Here is a 24,668-nt window from a genome sequence, read left to right as displayed (position 1 = left end):
ACATCTGCCTAATGATTCCACATCTGCGGGGAACAATCCTGAACTTGGAGTGCTTACAACTTGGAGAGTCTTTGGAGGGCATCCCAAATGTTTCCTGTATTCACAGACAGTTTTTGAGAGGGTTCACCCAATTCCTCACCTGTGCAGACAGCTCTCGGGAGCACTTTTTTTCAGAGCCATAGAGGTCTGAGACCCACAGCTGTTCCCCTTATTCCAGCTGCAAAATCACATCAGGTTTGGAAACTGGAAACCCTGGGAAGGGAAAGAAAACAAGGAAGGTCCATGGAATTTGTGGGATACTTGTCACAAGGAATATTCCATGGTTTTAACCCCCGCTCATTTTTAAGACGTAACATCCCAAAGCCGGTTTCCTTGGCTCAAAGTGGCAGAAGAGTTATTATTATTATAAATTATATTAATTACCTTAGTGCCTAAGAGCCAACGAACCATGGGCCCCTGCTGTGCTAGGCACAGCACAAACCCAGAATAGAAGATGGCCCATGCCCTGAAGAATTTACAATCTAAATAGACAAGACAGACACAGATGGGGGAAGAGGCGGAACCCACCAGCAAAGTGAACCATGTGAAGGCAGAGGGACAGATCTGATGAACACAAGTATAGATCTTGAGACTATTGTATTTAATGTTATGACTAGGGCCAGTGTTTTCCAGAAATTGCTGCTATTCCTCTGGCTTCAACACTCCTATTTCAACCTGTGAGCTCTTCCAACAGGCCCAGCTGAACGACACTCCTCTTCAGAGACTGTTCCTCATTCAACGCACAGAGCAAGTTTGTGCTGTGACACTGGGCAGACTTTTAAAACACAGCAGGATTTATTAGTCAACTGAAACACAGCACTGAAAGTATTTAGATTAGGATAGAGAAGCAAAGACGACGATATAGTCCAAACTGGCCAATGCCCTTGAGCCATGCTGCTGTAGAAAGTAGTTTGGTTTCCTTTCACTGTACCTGTCCATTTGTCTTCTCTCCAATAGAGCTTTCTGCATCTGCGAGCCCAGTTCTTCCTGCTCCGAAAAACATAACGAGTTCATGCATGCTTCACTCAGCCAAGGGGAGATCCTCCCATGAACAGGTGACAATTATTCCCTTGTCTTTGTCGGGCATTCCACTGATGTAGGTTGGCCCCAGCCAGTAATTAATGACCCATTCATATCACCCCATGACAACTCCGTGACGAAACACCTCATGTCTCCTGTTCTTTCTAATCACAGCAATACCAATCACAGAGGGAAACTGAGGTGTGTATTGGCATCACAGAAATATCACCAAAATTCCCACCTCTATCACACACACACTGCTCACAGCCCTTGGAGAGAAAGCAAAGCACAGGAACTGGAAGTTAATCCAGTGAACACAGTGTAGGAGAGGCTGCAATCCTCAAACCTGGTCAAAAAGGAGAGACATGTGGGTTCCTACCCACAGAGAGGGGCTGGCTAGAGGCCTGATACCCGAGGGGCCATTCCTTGAGCACCCCATGGAGGCGGGTCATAGGCTTAGCTGTCGCAGAACTGTGATATCGCAAAAGCACATTCTGGGGAATTAGGAAATCTAGTGATTCACATGTAATGGGAGGGAGAATTAAACTCCCCCAGTGTGAAGAGAAGGCTGGGGAATTAAACACTGACATTCAGGAGCAACAGCCTCTAATCCTTCTGGAAAAGGAGAATGTAAGAAACAAGAACTGGGTCACGCAAACTCAGGAGGGACAGGCTCGAAGATCCCAGGACCCCAGAGGGAAGACAGCTTGTGGCTGCTGCAGATGGGGAGTGGGAGGGCCAAGAGTCTCTCCAAACTCTCACCCCTGTTGACCCCAACCTGATTTTATGATCTTTGACCTAGTCTCATGTCTCGTGGGCAATTTTATACTCACTAAAGATAAAATGTCATTATCAGAAAATTCTTTATTGGCTTGGAACATGCATGGAGGGGCAAGGAGGAGAACATAGAGAAATGCGCTATTAAGGGCAGGTCTACACTACAGCCTGGATCGACGTTCTGAGATCGAGCCATTGGTGGTCTATTTTGTAGGTCTAGTTCAGACACGCCAAATCAACCGCAGATTTACTGCAGATGGCTGTCCGGTCAACCCCTGTACTCTACCCGACTCTACCCCGATGCTCTCCCATCGGCCCCCCGCAGCGCACACCTGGCAGTAACTCAACCTAAGTTATGTTCACTCCGGCTACATTATTCACGCAGCTAGAGTTGTGCAGCGTAGGTCAGCTGGCCACAGTAGTGTAAACATAGCCTGAGCTTGCTACAGTTAAGGGCCTTATATTAGGTTGAGGCTTTGTGGGAGTGATTCTGCTGAAGTCTGGGATTTACCTGAATAGGCCTCAGGATAAGGAGAGAATCCCAGGTGAGATATTTTGACTCCACATTTTGAAAAACTAACAAGTAATCACCAAGAGGTGCAATACCCCACAGGATTCTGAAAGAAGGGGCGGGCTTTAGCAGTTAGGTTGCTATGCAGTATCTCAGCAGTTGGGTCGCATTCATATATTAGAATTATTAATAAATAAGTGATGTAAATCATGAGTATTAATCCTTGATGCTTAATTATGGACTTCCCAAAGGCCACATATAGGTTGGGACAGCTATTGACATTACTGTAATCAGAGTAAAGGAGCAGATATGGTATATATCCATCCTATTACCATAAGGAAGTGGATAAAATACCTCTCTTAGTTACCATTTTTTCATTTTGTCAGGTCACCGAGAAAGTGTAAACTGAAGGAGGCCTTCTTCTGATGGGCTCCCTTGCCCCTCGATCTTTGTTTCCAGCAGTGTCCATAACTTGTAAGTATGCACAATGCAAAACTCTCTTTACTATACTATGGTGACCAGACCACATGACACTGAATTCCATTTTGTTACCTGTATTTTTCCACAAACTGGACTGGGAATTCAGTTTGGAACAAAGGGCTCCTGCCATATGGAAAAGCTACGTATGGTGGGGTGTGACATCATCTCTTGGCTTCATTCCCCACACAAGAGAACTGGAAACACCTGAGGAACAAAGACTGAACTGGGAGAAGTGCTGGTCCCAGGGTAAACGAATTTCTAGCTTGTGTATGGAAACTTGGTGGACTACTTGTATCATCAGTCAGGGTGAGAAATTACTAATTCAAATTCTATCCAACCACTATGTTAGGCTTAGTTTGAGTTTTTGGTTATTTGCTAAGTAATCTGCTTTGATCTGTTTGCTATCAGTTATAATCATTTAAAATCTATCTTTTTGTAGTCAATAAACTTCTTTTATGCTTTATCTTAACCAGTGTATTTTGAATGAAGTGTCCAGGGAAAATCTCAGCTTGGTTTGCACAAGCTTGTTGTGCATATCTTTCCCATATGGAGGGGGAAGGTGAACTATATTAATGAGTTTACATTATACAGATCCTATGCAGTATAAGACAGTATAATTCTGGATTTCTGCTACAGCAGGTGTGCAAGGTTGGGGAACTGGGAAATTGGCTGTTGTCTTCTATCTGACCTTGAGTGGCTTAGGTAAAGCACTCAGGTAGCTTAGTTGGGTGTATGGTGCCACCTGCTGTCATGTTGGGTGATAACAGGGCCTACAGAGGCTGGCTGAATCTCCAACAAAGCAGTGTGAGAAGGGCCAGCCCAGCTTGAGGGTTAGAGGGCACAGTGGTTCCCAGAAGCCCCCCAGACTGCACCCCAGGGGTGACAACCCATCACACCCTAGATTACACAAGTCTCAGCAGGTTTGTCACACCCTGTCCCCTCCCCTTCTCCACCCTCGATATTTCCTGCCTCTCACCACCTCCAGCACCTCCCACCCTCCTATGCATTTACTGTTCCTCTCCCTCCAAGCAGAACCCAACACCAGCTCCCTGATAATCCCTTACCTGAGCCAGCTCCATTGCAGACATTTCCTTCCCCGTGGGAGGATGGGTTGATCTGAAGCGAAATATGGATGTTATTCTGTAGCCTGCTAGGGTGAGAAGGGCAATGTGAGAGCATTCAGATGGGGCTTTTGTCCATTCCACAAGCTGATTCCCCCAAGGATTTTTCCCTGCTAATGGACATTCTAGGTTCTGCTACACTGTGAAGCACTGAGCGACCTTCTTCCAGTACAGGCATAGCCCCCTCCCACCTGGGTGTAACCCTCTGACACATGGTGAAACCCTCCCAGTAACAGAGTCTCTCTGGCCACGTCCAGACTAGGAATTAAAATCGATTTTAGATACGCAACTTCAGCTACGTGAATAACGTAGCTGAAGTCGAATTTCTAAAATCGAGGTACTCACCAGTCTGGACGGCGCGGCATCGATGTCCGCGGCTCTCCGTGTCGATTCCGGAACTCCGTTCGGATTGATGGAGTTCCGGAATCGATGTAAGCGCGCTCGGGGATCGATACACCGCGTCCAGACTAGACGCGATATATCGATCCCCGAGCAATCGATTTTAACCCGCCAATGCCGCGGGTTAGTCTGGACGAGGGCTCTGTCACACTTAGAAAGTTTGCGGACAATACCAAGCTGGGAATAAATTGCCTAGGGAGGTTGTGGAATCTCCATCGTTGGAGATTTTTAAGAGCAGGTTAGACAAACACCTGTCAAGGATGGTCTAGATCAGGGGTCTCAAACTCATTTTACCTTAGCGCTAGTGCCATCCTCAAATCCTCCCAGTGGGCCAATGTCACTCATGTCACCCAGAACCTTCCCCCCAAAAAACTCCACCCCCACCTGCCTAAGGCTCTGGGATGGAGTTTGTGTGGGGGAGGAGGTCTGGGGCAGGGGATTGGGGTGCAGGGTCTGGGAGGAGTTTGGATGCAGAAGGTGTGAGAGGTTGGGCTCTGGGAAGGAATTGGAGAGGGTCTGGGGTGCATGCTCTGAGATGGAGTTTGGGGGATGAGGAGGTGTTGGGTGGAGGTGCAGGCTCTGGAAGGGAGTTTGGGGGGCTCGGGGAGTGTGGGGAGGGGGTGCAGGCTCTGGGAGGGAGTTTGGGGACTGGGAGTATGGGGGAGCAGTGTAGGTAGGGGATGAAGGCTCTGGGAGGGAGTTTTGGGGCAAGAGGGGGTATATGTGGGGAAGAGGTAAAGACTGGCAGGGAGTTTGGGGGTGGGAGGAGGTATGTGGGAAGCAGTGTAGGTAGGGGATGAAGGCTCTGGGAGGGAGTTTTGGGGCAAGAGGGGGTATATGTGGGGAAGAGGTAAAGACTGGCAGGGAGTTTGGGGGTGGGAGGAGGTATGTGGGAAGCGGGTGCAGGCTCTAGGAGGGAGTTTGGGGGTGGGGAAGGTGTGGAGGAGGTGGGGGTGCAGGCTCCGGGAGGGAGTTTGGGGGTGGGGTGTGTGGGAAGTAGGTGTAGTCTCTGGGAGTTTGTGGGGAGGAGATGGGGGTGCAGGCTCTGGGAGGCGGGGTGCGGCTCTTACCTGGGGCTCCAAGGCAGGGTTGGTAGTGGGGCCTCCCCACGCTTCTGCCCCCTAGCACTGCCCACACAGCGCCCCATTGGCAGCAGGGGTCCTCAGGGCGGGGAGTGGCACGTGGAGGCAGAGCCCTGCCCCACCCCAGGCCCCAGGGAGGGGCGGACAGCCACTGGAATGAGCAGGCAGACACTGCTTAGCTCCACTGTGCTGCTGGCGGTCCTGAGGGGGGAGCGCCTGGGGGCGACAGGTGGGGCCAAGGGAGAAACCCGGCCCCAAGACTGCTGGATCCCCACGGGCCACACATGGGCTGGGAGTTTGAGATCCCTGGTCTAGATAATACTTAGTCCTAGCTTGAGTGCAGGAGACTGGACTAGATGACCTCTCAAGGTTCCTTCCAGTTCTGTGATTCTATGAACCAAAGTCCAGAGAAGAGCAGAATCAAAGGAGGCACTCTGGGAGATTCTCCCTGTCATTGTCCCCAAGGCAGCTGTCTCAGGTTTACAAAGTTGTTTGTACAAAGGCTGGAGCATCAGTCTCTCCTGGGAGTGCCCCCTTTCATGGGCGGGGCTAGTTTTAGCTTTTGGCAGGTGTGAACCCGGGTGGTGGGAGGCGCTGAGACTGGGCCTTCTTGCCTCAGCACATCTTGTTTCTTTCTGGGGCTCCCCACTGAGTCCAAATTAGTTGATACTCCTGATAGAGACTGTGAACATAAGAATGGCCCATTGTCAGACCAATGGTCCATCTAGCTCAGTGGCCAATGCCAGGCCCCTCCAGAGGAATGAACAGAACAGGGAATCATCAAGTGATCCATCCTGTCACCCATCTCAGCTTCTGGCAAACAGAGGCTAGAGACACCATCCCTGCCCATCCTGCCTGTGACACTGGTAGATGAGGTGTTGGCTCTTGCAAAAGCCCCCATGTCTTAACTGAACATGGACAAAGGCATAGCTGGAATCCGTCTGGCTCACCTGTGTTAGTATTTTAAAACAGGTATTAGAATGATAAGAAGATGTTTAGTGTTTAGACTTTATTGAATGCTTGTGAGGCTACGTCCAGACTACCTGCCATATCGGCGGGTTAAAATCGATTGCTCGGGGATCGATATATCGCGTCTCATCTAGACGCGATATATCGATCCCCGAGCGCGCTTATATCGATTCCGGAACTCCATCAACCCCAACGGAGTTGCGGAATCGACAGGGAGAGCCGCAAACATCGATCCCGCGCGGTGAGGACGGGTGAGTAATCCGATCTTAGATACTCGACTTCAGCTACGTTGTTCACGTAGCTGAAGTTGCGTATCTAAGATCGATTTCCCCTGGTAGTGTGGACCAGCCCTGAGTTGCTGCCTGGGTTAACATCTGACCAGTTGCATTGTGACCCTCTGTGGCTACGTAAATCACCAGATGAGAGAAACTTTACCTAGGTGAAGTGCTGATTGGCAATAGAATGTATTACATCCTGCCTGGCAGGAAAGGTCCATCAACACCAGATAGAGTATTATGGGATGTTAAAGAAGGCAAAAGACTGTTGTTGTGCTCTTGACTTCCCATTAGCTGAGTTTGCAGCTCAGAGCACATGGCAGGAAGGGGATAAAACCCCCATACAGAAGGAATTGATTATCTGTATGCTGCTTGGACTCTGGGGGACAAAGTTTCTAGGCATAAGCAAGAGATCCCCAGCTGCTTAGCCAGGGTTAGTCCTAAAGAATATGTAGAACTTGATTATTATAGAAGCTTCTATTACCTTTTAAATTTAAGACTAACTCATCTGCATCTATATGATTACCTGCTTTAACTTTGTAAACAACTCTCATTTCCCCTTAAATAAATCTTAATACAGGTTATGACAGGACTGGCTACAAGTGTTGTCTTTGTTGTGAGATCTAGATTCAATTGACCTAAGTAAGTGGCTGGTTCTCTGGACTGGCAGTAACCTGAACATTGCTGGGATTTGTGGTATAAGGCAGTAGTTCTCAGCCAGGGGTCTGGGGACTACTGGGGGGCCATGGCAGGTTTCGGGGGGGCTTGCAAGCCAGGTCAGCATTAGACTCACCGAGGCCCAGGGCAGAAAGCTGAAGTCCCAGCACATAGGGCTGAAGTCTAGGGCCTTGATCCCCACCATCCAGGGCTGAAGCCAAAGCCTAAGCAATGTGGCTTTGTGGGGGCCCCTGTGGCATGGGGCCGCAGACAGTTGCCCTGCTTGTTACCCCCTAACACCAACCCTGGCTTTTGTATGCAGAAAACCAGTTATTGTGGTCCACGTGGGCCATGGAGTTTTTATAGCATGTTGGGGGGGCCTCAGAAAGAAACAAGTTGAGAATCCGTGGTGTACGGGACCATCTGTCACAAAGGTGAGCTCCCCTGCGTGGTGAGATACATGGGATAACTCAAAGGGACTGTCTGTGATCCCATGTTAATGCTGTTACAGTGCCTGAAGCGCTTACACTGGATACTTGGTTGATGAAATCGCCATACAGACCTCACAACCAGTTCGGGGTTTGTGCCTTGTTTCTCACCAGTCTGCCTGAGGCTGGTGCTCATGCTCTCGAGTCACTGGAGACAGCGTGACAGAGACTTACAGGCACAATGCCACCAGCAGCAATTTGCAGCACTGCAGAGCGGGCTTTACAGTGACTCAGTGTGGGTCAAATGGTCCATGGACTCCGTCAAGCCCCAGTTCTCTTCCAGTGCACATCAGCATCCTGGCAACCCTCTAGGGGGGTCAAGGCTGCCGCCCCTTCAGTGACGATGGATCCCCAGCACAGCATCACCCGCGCCCCAGGACCCACCTTGTCTTCGGAGACAGAGGTGAGTGACGGAGGGTGAGCGACGGATCCTGCGGGCAGGGGAGGGAAAGGGATAACAAAACTCACCTTCTGGGGTTACCCCTCAGGCAGTGAAGGTGACAGGCATTGTGGTGGCAGTAAAGGAGGAGGGGAGGGCGTGGGAGCAGGAGGGAGCAGCACCCTCAAGGGCAATGCTGCCAGTGGGTCGCCCCATCACATCAGGCTGATAGCGGGCATTCCCTGGGCCTGGGTGCCTGTGAAGGGCTATATAACCCCCATGCTGGCACAGAAGGGGTTAAACTGCTGCTTTAGTTTGGACTGGCCCAGCCCCTCCACACCTGCAAACCATGCCAGGACTGGAGCAGGCATTAACAGGAGATACCTACTCTACTAAGAGGGGGGCCACCCTGGGGAGAGAACAGTCTGTGGAGCATCTCCAGCCCCAAAGACAGGGCTGGCAGCATCCAGGGCTCTGGCCTTCACTGAGGGCGGGTGGGGATCCCCGGAGCTCAAAGCAGGAGCAGGCTGAAACTTGCATTGGAGACCCAGTAAACCTTGATGGGGACTGAGACACTCCCAGGGCCCCCAGAAGTAAGAGGGGCCCATATCCTGGTGGGACTTGTCCACAGTTCCCCGCCCCCACTGTTTTCTTTTCTTTTCTTTCATTTCTTTATTCACCCTTGTTTGCTGACAATCGGCTCTTTTGCCGTTTCACCTGGTGCCCCGAGAGAGGAAGAAAGTGCCCCGAGGCCTCAGCCAGAGGGTTGAGCCCTGACACACCCCTGGCTTAGCGGTTCTCTGCCAGTAGCAGCAAGGGAACCAGTGTGGGGCAGGATCTCTGTCAGGGTCAGTGCAGTGCCCAGTACAGTGGTGGGGCGTGATCTGGGTCAGGGTCAGTGCAGTGCCAGGCCCGACGGGGACACAGATCTCAGTTGAGGTCTCTGAGGTGCCCAGCACAATGGAGGGAGAAATCTGTGCCACAGTCATGTGCTGCCTGGCACAAGGGGGGCTGTGATCTCAGTCCAGGTCTCAGTTTTACCTGGCACAATGGGGGGCCTGATGTCAGACGAGGTCTCTGCAGTGCCCAGCACAACAGGGGCACAGATCTCACTTGGGGTCTCCCCAGCACCTGTCACAACAGTGGAGTCTGACTTCTGTTGGGGTCTCTGCAGCACCTGGCAGAACAGGGCTCAGATCTCAGTTGGGGTCTCTGTAGCTCCAGGAACAACAAGGTCCCTGATTTTATTTGCCGTCTCTGCAGCACCTGGCACAATAGGAGCTTGATTTCACTTGGTGTTGATGCAGGGCCTGGCACTACAGGGGTCCAGAGCTCAGTCAGGGTCACTGTAGCACCCAGTACAACAAGGTCCCTGCTCGCTGTAGGGCTCTGAGCAGTTCCTAGCACAACCAGTGCCCCAAATTCGTTCAGGGTTTTGTGCAGTGCCTGGCATACTGGGGGACCTGATCTCAGGCAAGGCCTGTACCATGCTCAGTACGATAAGAGCCCTCATTTCAGTCAGACACTTGGGGAGAAAAGTGGAAAGATTTTCAAGAATTTGATATCAGTATTTCAGAACTGAGGAGAAAATGGGGCACAAACCAAATATTTGGCAACATAAGAGAGAAGCACCAACATCCGGGGAGATTTTATGTCACCATTCAACAGTTCAAGAAAAAAAGGGGAAATTTGAGGGGATTATACAGGGATATTCAATCAACAACAGAATGGGATGGATTCTTCTTGCCTCACATTCACATGGCCAGCAGGGAGTCCTGGGTGATGTGGCTTTCACAGGAGAAAGGAGTGGGGCTGGAGCCAGGAGATCACTGGCTGTGGGGAGGGGCTGGCAGTGGGATCTGGGAATGTGACTAGCAGGTGGTGGCAGTGGGGGGGGGGGGAGGGGCTGCTAGGTTGGGCAAGTGGGAAAGGGAAAATAGCTGGACTGGAAAACCTGGGGCTGGGCCATCTGGAGACGCTTGCTCCTCCCTTCCCTTACTGGGCCTTCCCATGCCCTGTTACCAGCAGACAGTGGCCCCCCTAGCCCAGCCAAGAGGTGTCCCTGTCTCAGGGCTCCCCCAGTCTCTGCTCATTAACCCTGTGCCCAGTTCAGCAATCACTCAGGGGAACGATTTCCCACCTAAACAAGGACAAATCACTGCAGGTAAAAAGGGGGGAAACACCCCAAACCTGACATTTGAACTGGACACTGGCGAAGTGCAGAGAAAATGGGGCACAATTGTGGGAGGGGAACAGGGAACTTCTCAGGCATTTGGGGGAAGGGGGGGTCACCCTGGGTATTGCTCATAGCTCTCTAGAGAGAAAGGGGGAAAGACGGGAGAGGATGGGGGGGTCCCCACAGAAGGGGGCAGCGGTAAATCCGAGGGGATCTCAGCCCCCCCTTCTCTCCCCGCTCCTCGGAGGTCACCAGCTCTTCTCCTCCCCCGGCCATGTCCGGGCTGCACAGACATTTTCCACCCGACCCTTTTCCCAAGTCTCCCCCCCGCCCCAGCCGGGTCTCATTTCCCCCCGGCACCCGCCGCCCAGCCCCAAGCCGGGAACCCAGTGGGGGCTGGTCTCCTCCCCCCGGACCCCCCCGTGGGGCCGCAAGGCGAAGCCTGGCCGGGCCCGGGGTCGTTGGGCTCCTGCGGGGACAGCAGCTCCGAGCCCTCCCCGGGCGCGGCCCCAGGGAGCAGATTCCGGCGCTGCGAGATACCGGGTCCCCCCGGACACTGGGGCAGAGTCACCGCCCGGCCCCGCCCCCCGGGATCGCTCCGGTACCTGGAGGCTGCAGCTCCGCAGCGGGGCAGGCGAAGCCTGGGGCGGCCCCAGGCGGCTCAAGCGGGAGCAGGGCCCGGGCCGGGCACGGGAGGGTTAACGTGTCTCCCCTGCACAGACCCCGCTGCTCCGCCCGGGCTCCCAGATCACAATGGAGCAGCTGAAAACACTCCGTCCCGCTCCCCGATCTGCGCATGCCCAGAGACGGGAAACGCAACCGGGAGAGTCAGAAACTACATTTCCCAGCCTGCCCCGGGGCGTTTCCGCCCTCTCCAGCCCAGGTACGGGAGGAGTTCAGCAGGTGAAATTGCGCCTATTCCGTGCGAACCCTGGAGGGGGCGGGAGAACAAAGCTGCTGCTGCTGCCTCCGTGTGAACCGGGCCCGGGCTAAGCAGCTGCTGCTCCCGAGTCTGTGCGGGGGGTCCCGGCATTAACCCCTCCGTGCCTGGCCGAGGGGGCTTTCTCCAGCTGGGACCCGCCCCCTAGGCAGCCCCGGGCTCTGCCTGCCCCAGCCCCGGCCCGGAGCCTCCCATCAGTGAGAGACCCGGGGGGGGCAGAGACTGGGGCCCAGTGGGCGAGGGGCAGAGTATTAAATTGCTCACCATAGCAATGTGCTAATCCCGGGCACTGAGCATGCTCAGTAACAGCTGCTGAAGCCGCTGCCCTTCTCCCTGCCCGTATCAGCCGTAACGTTCCGCTGAGCACTAGTTCCAGGGGCTGGAAAGGGGCGATGGGAGCAACAGGGAGCAGAGGGGTGCCAGGGGCTGAGCAGGAAATTGATGGTCGGGGGATGAAGCAGCTGGAAGCAGGGTTAGGAGAGGGCTGAATGGCAAAATCAGGGCTGGGGGGAGGAGCAGGAGTTGAGCTCGTGGGGCAGAGGGGGTAAATCGGGGTTGCACAGAGGAGAAGGTCATTGGAGAGAGAAATTCGAACTATTTCTGTGCAGTCAGGAAATTCCCATGGGAGAGGTAAGTTAACTGAATCCTTTCCTGTTTGTGCCACTTCCTCCCACATACAAAGTCTCTCAAAGTTTTTCCCCTTTCCTCTCGTTATCGTACGTGGCTATAAAATCCAGTGAAATTCCCCCCAAATGATCAGCTCTCTAATCTCCCCCGATATTGTCCTGGTCTCTCTATACTTCTTAAGTGTCAATTTAAAATCTCTCCAATGTGGCAGTTTTCCCACCCATTTTATCTGCAGCGATTTGTCCTTGTTCAGGTGGGAAATTGTTGCCCTGAGTCATTCCCCAGAACCTGGCAGCCCATGGAGTGGGGATGGGATGGGATGCCCATTCTCTGCCAAGGCGGGGACGGGAGGAGCATGTGTCCCCCATGGAGACTGCCCAGACCCCAGTTTCCCAATCCCACCCAGTGGCCCCAAACTACCAACACAGTTTCCTCCAGTCGTCAGTTGCCAGTCACTTGTCCATCACCTGCTGCTTCCCCTTCCTTTGTCCAGGGAGCCTTCCAGCTCCCCCCTACCCTTGCCCTTTTAAATCAGCTCCTTAAAGGGCTCCTTGCTGCCCATGTGAATGGTGGCAGTGGGGGGAACCATCATTTTGTGTTTCTGTATTGGACAGTCACATAAAATCCAGTCAAACAGTCCCCCTTTTCCCTTTAGTCATTTAATAGCAATATAAAATCCCCTCAGATCTTGGTGTTTTTCTTCATGTTGTCAATTGCCTACCTTGTGACATGTTTTCTGTGCAAATCTCAAAGACTGATATAAAATACCCTACACATTTGCCCCATTTCTCTTAGTTGTCTATTTCTAAGTGAATATGCACTGAGATTTTTTCCCTGTCTCTCTAAAGATAAAATACAAAGAAAAGAGATTTATAGCTTTCCTCAAATTCATGGATATAACATGTTTGCAAATGTTGCCCATTTCTGCTCTATTCATTTATCAAATATCCATGTGAAATACACTCAGATTTTACCTCATACCAACAACTGATTATAAAATCCCTCTGATTTTCCACTTTCCTCTCTATAATTGGCAAAAATGGATCCAAAATCTCTCAGATTTCCACCCTTTCTCTTTCATTTCTGAACATTGATCTCAAAGCTCAGGATTTCCCTCTTTCTACATCATTATCAAATATCAATTAAAAATCCTTTCATGTTTGGGGCTGTTCTAAATCCCAACAACTTCTCCTTCCTTGGAGGGAACCTGTTGCCCTGAGTCATTGTCCATCCTGGAGATCGCAGGAGGTTAAATTGCTCAGTGATCATCTTTCCCCTCTCCTTTGAGAATCATTTGTTCCCTCCTTAAAATGTTTTCCGATGAAAGAGACCAGCCACACCTTTAAGATTCATCAAAGCCAGAGGCCTCCCCCTGTTTGGGAGATCAGTGATTCCCAGCTGGTAACAGGAGAAGTGGCTGGACCCTTTTCTTTTCTCCAGCTGACACGGGATGAGGAGGTCACTCTGAATGCAGCATGGGTCCAGAAGTATCCCAAACCCACAAATGGTCTCTGTGAGGGACTGCTTCCCACATTGCTAAGATGTAGCCACCTTGGGGTGGATCCATGGTGACCATTATTTGCTAGTGACAGGGCATGGACATGTCTTACCTTTCTGCTGAAGGGCAGGCGGGGGTCCTAGGCAGGCAGTGAGTTCCCAATTGGGATCCCTGGCTGGTGGGGGGAACCCTTTGGGATTCCTAGCCTGACAGTGAAGATCTGGTGGGGGTTCTCTGGCTGGTGTGGCTCTGAGGGGTATCTGGGATCTCTGGCCAGGGATTTTGGGGGTTGGATCCCAGGGAATATATGGTGGGACCCTGGCTGGGGGAGTCTGGGTACTGGGGGTGTTTGGGGACCACTGGATGGAGGCTCGGGGGGCTGCTACTAACCATGCTCCTTCTATGTCATCAGCTTGTGCCAGAATCCTGGCTCCAAGCACTTCCTGGCATTCCCCAGCCAGGCCCACTCACCATGATAACTTTCTATCCACTTATCAAACACTGTGAGGTGAAATGACAGATTTTGCTTTTCTCCCATCTTGAAAATGGCAGGAACTTCCAGTTTCATAGGGAAAATTCCTGCCCCGATTCCTTATCCTAGATCTGAGGGCTGAGGGAGGTGGGAAGGGGTTTAGCACAGCCACACTATGGCACTATCTTCCACAGCATTCTGGACTCATTCTTTCTGAAATCTGGATTCATTGAGAACATTTTAATCCAGAGTCACTGTATGGAAAGACAAGGAGTGACTCCGGATGAACAGTGGGGCAAATGAGATTCTCCCTGTGAGGAAGGGCTCTCATTAGCTGGTCTCCCCAGAGAGCTAAAGGAGGGAAGGCTGCTCAAACGCTCTATCCCTCTCTGCTCAGGACATTGGGGTTCAGCTTCCTGGATCAGACACTGCAGCCTCCATTGTGATCTGGGATATCAGGCTTAGCAGCTGCTGCTCCCCCAGCAGGGGTTCTGTGCTGGGAAGTGACCTTAATTAAAGCTTATTCTCTGCCCAGCCCAGGTGACGACTTTCTCCAGCTGGTACTAGCAGACCTGGATTCTGTTAATATAAATTCTGAGCCACAGACTCCAGGTAACAGACAGACCTTAGAGAAAGTGCTGGGGATTGGCAAGAAAGTGACTCTGCACAAACAGCCCCCCCCCCCACACACACACACACCCCATTTCTCCTCCCATTAGTAGTTGCCAGGAGAAAATCCAGCCATGGGAGAGCAAAGAACCAGGAATGGACTTTCCCAGCCAGCAGAGCAGGGAGAGAGGACAGGGGAAAGAGAGACTGAAAGGGGCAGTGGGAGAAATGAATGAGGAGAGAGATTTCCAGCTCTCTAGTCCACCCAGACACATGTATTGCAGCATCCCTGGGCAGAACCACTTTCCAGTGAACAAGAAAAGGATCAGACAAAGGAAAAACCAGTTCCTGATGCCATATTCCCCCTGCTGGGGTGTGGCTGCCCTGGGGTCAGATTCCGAGGGAATCCCCCATAATAACGCCTTTGGATCTGCTCTTTTCTAGCATTGTCTTCAGAGACAAAGGGCAGGTCTACACTACCACCAGATCGGCAGGTAGTGCTCTTCTAATCAACTCGAGTACTCCACTGCCTCAAGGGGGAAATGCGGAGTCGATGGATTAGCAGAAGCAGGCGGATGCTGCAGTAGGTCAATCTAAGTAAGCCGACTTCAGCTACGCTATTCTCATAGCTGAAGTTGCGTATCTTAGATCAACCTCCACCTCCAGTGTAGACCAGGGTTTTGTTATGGGATGGAGGGACGGAGAAGGGAGGTTAAAAATCTCTCTCTGGGCTTAGCCTGGCAGGAGAGGTCAGGTCTACACTGTAATAAAGAGATCGAGCATTTTCTCAGCATGGCATAATCTAGGATGTCTGTCTGCAGGGAAAGGCCCTGGGGGAATCGTGATGTGAAACTAACTAAAACCTGTTCTGAAACCTCCACAACTGACCTTCTTGCCTTGCCAGGCTGCAGAATGACGTCCACGTTTCGCTCTAGCTCATCCCATCCTCCCATGGGACATAGCAGAGAAATGGCTGCAGTGGAGCCGGCTCAGGTAGGGATTATTGGGGGTTGCTGGTGGGTTCCTGTGGAGGGAGAGGAACAGCAAATACACCGGAGATGGGAAGATTTGTGCAGTCTGGTCTGGAGGCTGAACCCGGGACAGGAAATTCACAGGGTGGGGTAAGGGAGAAGGACAGACTGTTGCAAACCTGCTGGGAGTTGTTTAATAAATGGCCTGGACTCTAGGAGCAGACCCATGAGATTAGGAGGTTGAAATGCCCTCGTTTCTGGAACAGAAAATAACACACCTACATGGGGCTAGGAAAACTGACCAGACTCCCGGTGCTGGAGCTTGACCCGACTAACCACTGGCTGCTGTGAGATATGAAGGGGGCACCCACCAGTCAGACATAGGGGAGATTCCCCTCCTTTGGTATCCAGCTCCTCGCAATGAGGAGGTTGTTGGGCTTCCTACCAGGGAGCTCTCCCTGGACCCTACCAGGGGCTCCATCTCCTGTATCAGTCTATGGCTATTAGGTGTGTGATGGATTTGCTGGGAGAGACAAGGGGCTCTTTCTTCATCCCCTCACCCTGGTGTTTCCAGGATTCTCTGAGCGGGGTGGGGGTGGGACTCTGTTGACTATCATCCACCAGAGCTTCCATTTGATTGAAAGTGTGAGTGGTGCGGTAGGTACTGAGTGCTGGACTCTTGCTCTTTCAGAGGCCAGTGACCTTCGAGACGGTGGCTGTGTATTTCACCAGGGAAGAGGGGGCTCTGCTGGACCCCACTCAGAGAGCTCTGTACAGAGACGTCATGCAGAACTGTGAGAATGTGACCTCAGAGGGTAAGGATTCCTGTCCCCTCGGTTCTTGGAAGGGGAAATGAAGAGAGATGGTTCATGCCACCCCCCAATGCCATCCTTACTCTGTCCTGTTTCTGCATCACTGCAATATGCCAGTGACATACATGCTACCAGAGACCCTTCCCTGCTGCAGAACACTTCGGGAACAGCGCACAGGATCAGTATCATACAGTGTCAAATATCTGCTGTTTGCTCAAGTAAAACTGGGGCTTAGGTCCAGCATAACGTAAGAACATAAGAATGTCCGTACTGGGTCAGAGCGAAGGTCCATCTAGCCCAGTATCCTGTCCACTGACAGTAGCCAACTCCAGGTGCCCCAGAGTGAGTGAACCCAACAGGCGATCACCAAGTGATCTCTCTCCTGCCATCTATCACCCCCCTCTGACAAACAGAGGCTAAGGACACCATTCCTTACCCGTCCTGGCTAATAGCTATTAATGGAGTTAACCTCCATGAATTTATCCAGTTCTCTTTTAAACCCTGTTATATTCCTAGCCTTCACAACCTCCTCAGGAAAGGAGTCCCACAGGTTGGCTGTGCGTTGTGTGAAGAAATACTTCCTTTTGTTTGTTCTAAACCTGCTTCCTATTAATTTCATTTGGTGATTCCTAGTCCTTGTGTTATGAGGAGTAAATAACACTTATTTACTTTCTCCATGCCAGTCATGACTTTATAGACCTCTCTCATATCCCCCCCTTGTCTCTTTTCCAAGCTGAAAAGTCCCAGTCTTTTTAACCTCTCCTCATACAGAAGTTGTTCCATACCCCTCATCATTTTTTGTCCTTTTCTGAACCTTTTCCAATTCCAATATGTCTTCTTTGAGATGGGGATACCACATCTGCATGTAATATTCAAGAAGTGGGTGTACCATAGATTCATAGAGAGGCAATATGATATTTTCTGTCTTATTATCTATCCCTTTCTTAATGATTCCCAACTTTTTGTTTGCTTTTTGACAGCCACTGCACGTTGAGCAGCTGTTTTCAGAGAACTATCCACAGTGACTCCAAAATCTCTCTTGAGTGGAAACAGATAATGTAGTCTCCATAATTTCATATGTATAGATGAGATAGTGCAGCCCACTGGAAAACAATGTGTTATCCTGACATCTACTACTGGGCTCCTGCAATCAGTAATATCTCTGCCCTTCCTGTTCCCTTTCTCCCCTGAACCCCACCAGCCCATGGTTACAATTCCCAGCTTCCCCAGGACTCTCTCATTGTCTCTGGACCTCTCAGTCAGCAAGAAGCAGAGCCAGGGGGACTTGCCCTCTGTCCGGAGTCTTCGATTTCTGGGACATGGATTTACTTTCTCTGTGTTTTAGGAACCTCTTTGAAATTGAGTGTCTGTGACATTAACCACAGTGCAATCTGGAGTGTTGAACAGCTGTCCCCTCAGTTCCCCAAGCTGGGGTGCCTTTTACACTGCTTTACTATGAGAAAAGCCACTCCTGGGCAGTTAACACACAGTCTCCAGCGTGTAACTCGCTCCCAGCTTCACAGTATTGAGTGCTGCTAGTCAGTGACTCACAAATTACAGTACCCCACAGGAGAACCCCAGAAAATTCTCTGGTCCCAGACTTCCCCCAGAAATGTGCATCTTGCCCTGTCCAGCACACTACTGAACAACGCCAGCTCATATGAAATCTGTCATTTCATCAGTGGAAAATGATGCACCAACCTTGTCATTCCAAATGGAGTTTCCAACACACTTGAATCCAAACACACTGGTTAGGTAAAACAAAATTGTTAAGTGCCGGAAAAAAAATATTTTCAGTGACTACGAGTAATGAGGCATAAAAATCAGAATTGTTTACAAAAGAAATGCAAAGATAAAACACAAACTAACGTCTAAGTTAACAAGCTAAAATGGATTCAAAGCAAATGTTTCTCTCACCATATGCTGGGACAGGCTGGTTTTCCTTTCAGTCAGGACTCTCCCTAACCTGCCCCTGCTGCCCAAGTTCAGTTCTTCAGGATTTGTCATGGGCAGAGTGAAAGGAGAGAGAGAGATTTTCCTCACCTCTTTTTATAATTCAGTCCTTTCTATTAGAAACAACTTCAGTTCTCAGCTGAGTCATGGTGCCAGGCTGTCTGGTGTAGATCTGAGCTTCAGGTGTCCCTGTGATGGAATGTAAATGTCTTCTTCACACCTTCCCCTTGCCAGTGAATGGCTGTTTGCCCAGCTGTTTGCCCGGCTGTCTCTGAGGGACTGGTCTGTGGGTGTTCCCCAGAATTGGAACTTTTTGTAATATCAGACAGTAAAATCTCATCACTTTCCATACAGTGTTGTTACACATTTTAACAGGAGGATAATATTCTGTAGATTATGCAATTTCAAGTGATACTTCACAAACCAGACTGTCTACAAATTGATCATAGTTTTCCAGAAGAGTGAACATGAGATTACAGACTGACACAGTGTCTGTCTGTGTGTGTTCCCAGCAGATATGTGGGTATTTCAATCCCTTCTAAGCAGAGTGTTCTGCATCTTCAAGGACTGGGCAGCTGATTCTGGGAATTCACTGGTTTACTAAGTGTGACACTGCCTGGAATTGTGAGACACTTTATATTATTATTACTTTATTAATAATCCCACTATGATAAAATTGCAATGAATTGTGCTAGATATGTCGTGTTGGGTGTCAGGGAAAATGTTATAATTTCCAAGTATTATCATTTTGTTTGTTTGTATCACCTTTGTAGTGTGAGATGTAGATACATAGCGTATATCTGTATTCCACATTGTGGACTGCGTTTCTGGGTGACACCCCCAGCTCTATTGACATCAGCACTGCCTACCCCGTTTAATGGCCCATCCAGGGTCATCACCTGTACAATGAATCCATGGAAAGGATCAGGGGGATACACCTACTGAGTCAGCAAGACATGCAGGGGTATGCCTGTGTAATGAGAACTCCAAGGCTTTTCCATGCCCTGTGCTGTGAAGCTTGTGTTTGGGACACAGGAAGTACAAGCCACATGGCAAAAGGAATATAAAGGGCAGCTGCATCATCCACATTTTGTCTTCAATCCCTCTTCCTACCTCTGGAGCAACTTCTCTACAAACCGCCATAGGCCCTGACTCTGTGGGGGCTCTGCACCCACGAGGGAGCTCAGCTGTTGGCAACTGCCAATCAGCTATTTAGCATGCTCAGCAGCCCTCATCAGCTCTTTGGCTGGTTGTGGCCAATCAGCTGTTTGGTGCCAACGCTCACCTATCAGCTGTTTTCCCTGCAGCTGCTGTAGCTCCCAGCTCCACTGCAGGCATGTGTGAGTTCTTTTAATTTTCAGGGCTTGGCAGCTTCTGGGCTGGGGCAGGGGGATGGGGTGGGGAGCTTCTCAGCAGGGAGCTGGGAGGAGATGGTTGGGCAGCTTCTCAGCTTGCCCCAGGGGGCTGATGGGGGCAGTATGGGCTGGGGGGAGTTTCTCAAGGACTGAGCCAGCCATTCTCAGCCCCCCCTGGTGTCTCCCCCAGGACCTGTGCTCCCCCTCCAGCCAGGAGAAACCAGCGGTGGGCCCCCTTAGTGCTGGGCAGGGGGACAAACCAAAAGACATTGCTCCTCTAAGAAAAGTTTGCCCTGGTGTCTGATGAGTGAACTTGGCCTGAGGCCAGCTGCTCGCCCCATCCCCATGCACCAGCCAGCCACCTGGGTGCACCGAGCCACGGCCAAAGGTGAGAAGGGCTTCACTGAAGCCCTAGCCCCAGGTGCAAATGAGCAGCCCACCTTCCCAGCCCGGACCCTGCCTGTGCCCAGAATCTTCCCATGTGGGCTCTGGGAGCTCCCAACCCCTACGGTTCTGACCCAGGTCCCGGGGCTCTGCATCCATTCCCCCATATGTGGGGGGACAAGAGGGGCCAACACGCCACCAGTGCTTCTAGCCGCATCCTCCCCGTGGGCTGTTCTCCATGGCCGGCTCTCATGCCTGGGAAAATAACGCTTGCTCCCCTCAAAGCTGTTTCGCCCTCCCCTGACCAGGTCAAGCTTGGCTGAGGGGCTTTTCCTACCCGAGATGAAGTTTATCCCTTCCCGCGCCCATCAGCATCTGCATCAGGAAAGACTGATTTCCTTCCCCTGGATCCATCCACCCCCCATCTCCTCTTCCCTGGGAGCTGCATTCCTTTTGCTGCATTCACGCCATGTATGAGCTTTAAGTCAGGAGACACTGCCTTGCTTCACCTTGGGACGCCTGAGCTTATCTTCCTTCAGGGTGCTGGGCTGCTGCAGCCTGGGAGAGGAAGCAACCCCTGCCTCCCGCCTTTGGCCATCATCCCACTGGGGCTCCCCACCCACAAAAGTTGCAGAGTGGGTGAGGGAGTCAGCGAGCGAGCTTCAAAGTGGGGGTGGACTGCAGCCTGGGGGACTGGGAGAAGCTGCAGTAACACAGCAGCCATATAGCAGGATGAATAAATGGGTCATTTCTATGCTGGGCTGTTGAATTAAATTTCTCTCTCTGGCTCGGTGCACAGTTTCTGGGCTGGGATTTGGGGGAAGATAGAACTGCTTTGAGTGTGTGGGTGGGAGCGGGCACTAAACAGAGGCACCAGGAGGTGGGGAGCAGAAAGAGAGCGATGGGAAAAGGGACACATGTAGAGAGCAAGAACTGGGAAACATCAGGAAGGTGAGATACCAGTTATAGACACACTTTCAATGAGTACACTGAAAGTGTATAAATATGCTGAAAATAGCCTCCCCTCAAAACTGGCAGAACATCCCTCCAGCACAAGAACGCTCAGCCTTACGGCAGGAGGGGACGGAAAGGAGTGAGCAGTAGGTGGGAGGCAGTTAGGGCAGAGGCAGCATTCAGGAGAGTCTAGGGAGATGGGGCAGGAAAAAGTACAGTGGGGGCAGGGCTTTGGAGAAGGGGGCAGAGCCAGGATGGGGCACCTACCGGCAAAACCAAAAGTCAGCACCTATACAAACTGAAACCTTGAACACAGGGCTGAATGATCCATCCAAGCTGTGGCTGTGTTCCAAACAGACTTTTAAGCCGGCAACTTACCAATACTGCTAAGAACCTGATATATAGATTTCTGAATGTATCTGACTGCTTTCCCATTTGTCAACTTTATTTCTGTTTCTGGTTTTCTTTCTCTTTCTTATCTAAACTTTTAGTTTAGATGCTAAAGTATTGTCTGGCATCATGGTATTTTCAGTAAGATCCAAACCCATACTGACTTGGTATTGTGGCTGACCATTTGGGGTCAAAAGAACATTTTGTTTATATGTGCAGAGTTTTTAAATAACCTCTCACTGTACCGGACCTAGATGCTGACTGGGAGTCAGAAGTACAATGCAATAAAGGAGGCTGTATGATTTCTTTTTTCAGCTTCTCAATAACCAGTGTGGGGTGATCAGAAGCACACTTTGTGACTGGTCAATGAGTTTAACTTCAGTGTTAACCACCAGTTTTGGGAGCATCTGCCCTGACTTTGGCATTTTCAGGATGGACTGCTGTCATAAACAGATAGCTAAGGGTTAATGTCTCTTTCACCTGAAGCACCTGACCAGAGGACCGATCAGGAAACCGGATTTTTTCAACTCTGGGTGGAGGGAAGTTTGTGTCTGAGTCTTTGTTTTCTGTCTGCCTGCTTTCTCTGAGCTTTGGAGAAGTAGTTTCTGTTTTCTAATCTTCTGTTTCTAAGTGTATGGACAAAGAGATCAGATAGTAAGTTATATGGTTTCTTTTCTTTGGTATTTGCATGAATATAAGTGCTGGAGTGCTTTGATTTGTATTCTTTTTGAATAAGGCTGTTTATTCAATATTATTTTAAGCAATTGACCCTGTATTTCGTCACCTTAATACAGAGAGACCATTTGTATGTATTTTTCTTTCTTTTTATATAAAGCTTTCCTTTAAGACCTGTTGAAGTTTTCTTTACTGGGAAGTTTCAGGGAAATTGAGTCTGTACTCACCAGGGAATTGGTGGGAGGAAGAAATCAGGGGGGAGATCTGTGTGTGTTGGATTTGTTAGCCTGATTTTCCATTCCCTCTGGGTGAAGAGGAAAGTGCTTTTTGTTTCCAGGACTGGGAACGGAGAGGGGGAGTCACTCTGTTTGGATTCACAGAGCTTGTGTCTGTGTATCTCTCCAGGAGCACCTGGAGGGGGGAAGGGAAAAAGGATTATTTCCCTTTGTTGTGAGACTCAAGGGATTTGGGTCTTGGGGTCCCCAGGGAAGGTTTTTCAGGGGGACCAGAGTGCCCCAAAACACTCTAATTTTTTGGGTGGTGGCAGCAAGTACCAGGTCCAAGCTGGTAACTAAGCTTGGAGGTTTTCATGCTAACCCCCATATTTTGGACGCTAAGGTCCAAATCTGGGACTAAGGTTATGATAACTGCCTCAGGCACACCAGGTCACACTAAGCACTGAAGATAAATTAATAGAATGTTTTTTATGACCAAGTCTTAAGAAATCCACTGAACTCTTTTGTTTTCTTTTATCTGAGCAGGGTTTCCAGTTTCCCAACCTGATGTGATCTCCCAGCTGGAACAAGGGGAAGAGTCATGGGTCCCAGACCTCCAGGGTTCAGAGGAAAGAGAGATGCTGAGAGCTTCCTGCATAGGTGAAGAAACATTAAACCAACTCAGAATCTGTAAGTGCCTGAAGGAAACATCTGGGACACCCTAAAAGCCCTTGGGAGGTCTCTGTTTATTATTGTCCCTAGCAGGAGTCATATCCTCAGGGTAAATATAGTTCATGGCTTCCTGTAGATCCTAGCAGACACCAGGCAGTAGCTTCCTCCCTTCCCCTTGCAAATTTGGATGGGATGAGGAGGCTGAATTGATCCCCTCCTCTCCCCTATTTGGGGGAAGAGTTTGAGAGAGTTCAGTTCTTGATTTTTATTTGACCTCCCCCCAGCACTTGTTTTGGTTTGTTCTTCCCCTTTCCATCCCTGTCTGAGGTTTCTGTCTCTATCACAGCAGGTGACGCAATGGTATGTGAGAAAGAGGAGCAGAATTCTCAGCAGGAAAATGTTGAGCAAGTGGATAAACACAGAGAATTATTGCAAAGATCAAAAAGAAATGTGTCAAAGAGTCATGAGCAGGGAAAATCATGCAAGACTCAGCCCACACCAGAAAGAGAGCAGGGAAACCAGCCAGGAGAGAAAATGGGTAAATTTATTTCCTGTCAGGGAACTCAGAAGAGCGTCAAGGAAACCACAACACAGCAGTTAATCATCATAGGAAAGAGGGAACGTACATGCAGTGAGTGTGGGAAAAACTTCACTTGAAGATCAACCCGTTCTGTTCATCAGAGAATCCACACAGGGGAGCGGCCCTATAAATGCCATGAATGTGGAAAATGCTTCACTAAGAGCTCAGCCCTTTCTGCACATCAGAGAATCCACATGGGGAAGATGCCCTTTGAATGCCATGAGTGTGGGAAAACCTTCAGTCGCAGCTCACATCTTATTCGGCATCAGAGATTCCACACAGGGGAGAGCCCCTTTGAAAGCAGTGAGTGTGGGAACACCTTAGGGCCCAAAGAAATTTTGTCCAACTCCACTTCCTAGTTCAGTGTGTCTCATTACCCTTTCAGAGGATACCAGGGTTAGATTGAGAACAATCATCCTTCACCGTTTGGATCCAAAGAGAGAGTGCTTCATAGGACAGTCCTTCCCCTTGGATCCCAAACTGGCTGCCTGAGTGGATAACAAGGACTTTCAGACTGTAGAAATGATGGTAACCAATGAGACAACAAATGTGTCAAGCTCCAATTTCAGACTTCTGAATACTCGCATGTTGAGTCCTGATTCTAAGGTTTTGTGTCTGATGCTCTAGCTACACAATAAAGCTGATGTTGGTGCAGCTATAGTACTGCTATTACAGATGCTCTCCACCAATGGGAGAAATCTCTTCCCTAGGACTTTATTAGTCCAGCCCCCACAAGCGGCGGTGGCTATGTTGGCAGGCAAAGCTCTCCTGCTGATGTAGTGTTATTTCACAGGGGATGAGGGTTATGTAACTACATTTCTCACCAATGTGTATTTTTCACACCCCTGAGCAATATAGTTACACCAATAAATATCTTTAGCATAGACTAGACCTTAGTTTTCTCTTATTTTATGTAGTGTAAGGAGTTCTGGTAGAAAACCTCCCTCCAAAGGCTGGGTTGGGAGAATGTGTGTGAGAAAGATTGTTTAAGAGAATATTGGTCCAGTATAGATTTAATTTTTTTGTATTTCAGATAGAACTTATTTTGCTTAGCTTCAAAGTTAATTTCTATTAAAAGGAAAACTACAGGAGGAGACAAGTTGTATAACTTTTTACCCACATAGCCTGTAAGGGTCATTGAGTTCCCCACTTCTCTAATTTGCAAAGGAAAGGCATGACATCTGTCAA

General features: G+C 50.1%; 4 protein-coding genes across 4 annotated transcripts in view; 1 reads left to right on the top strand and 3 right to left on the bottom strand.

Moving 5' to 3' along the window:
- The window catches only part of LOC127052532 (zinc finger protein 92-like), a 153,186-nt gene extending 141,997 nt beyond the window's left edge, over positions 1–11,189 (bottom strand). Inside the window, exons 1-2 of the mRNA XM_050956357.1 lie at positions 10,979–11,189; positions 3,892–3,974 (exon numbers count right to left, since the gene is read on the bottom strand). Coding sequence (XP_050812314.1) covers positions 3,892–3,974; positions 10,979–11,171 — 276 coding nt within the window. The 5' untranslated portion in view covers positions 11,172–11,189. The remainder of the gene's footprint in view (positions 1–3,891; positions 3,975–10,978) is intronic.
- The window catches only part of LOC127052538 (zinc finger protein 239-like), a 232,021-nt gene that overhangs the window by 2,220 nt on the left and 205,133 nt on the right, over positions 1–24,668 (bottom strand). The window contains exon 2 of the mRNA XM_050956365.1: positions 140–252. The gene's annotated coding sequence lies outside the window, so the exon portion shown is untranslated. The remainder of the gene's footprint in view (positions 1–139; positions 253–24,668) is intronic.
- LOC127052619 (major centromere autoantigen B-like) overlaps positions 1–24,668 on the bottom strand; it is a 362,626-nt gene that overhangs the window by 216,991 nt on the left and 120,967 nt on the right. The gene's annotated exons all lie outside the window — the stretch shown is intronic.
- Positions 15,578–24,126, top strand: LOC127051489 (zinc finger protein 251-like). The gene is made up of 4 exons (XM_050953810.1): positions 15,578–15,640; positions 16,182–16,305; positions 22,775–22,888; positions 23,247–24,126. The coding sequence occupies exons 1-4, from the start codon at positions 15,578–15,580 to the stop codon at positions 23,555–23,557; spliced, it is 612 nt and encodes a 203-aa protein (XP_050809767.1). The 3' UTR covers positions 23,558–24,126.

The sequence above is a fragment of the Gopherus flavomarginatus genome, chromosome 5, assembly GCF_025201925.1.
Source record: "Gopherus flavomarginatus isolate rGopFla2 chromosome 5, rGopFla2.mat.asm, whole genome shotgun sequence".
NCBI classification, from domain to species: Eukaryota; Metazoa; Chordata; order Testudines; family Testudinidae; genus Gopherus; species Gopherus flavomarginatus.
This window is presented reverse-complemented; position numbering and strand designations above follow the sequence as displayed.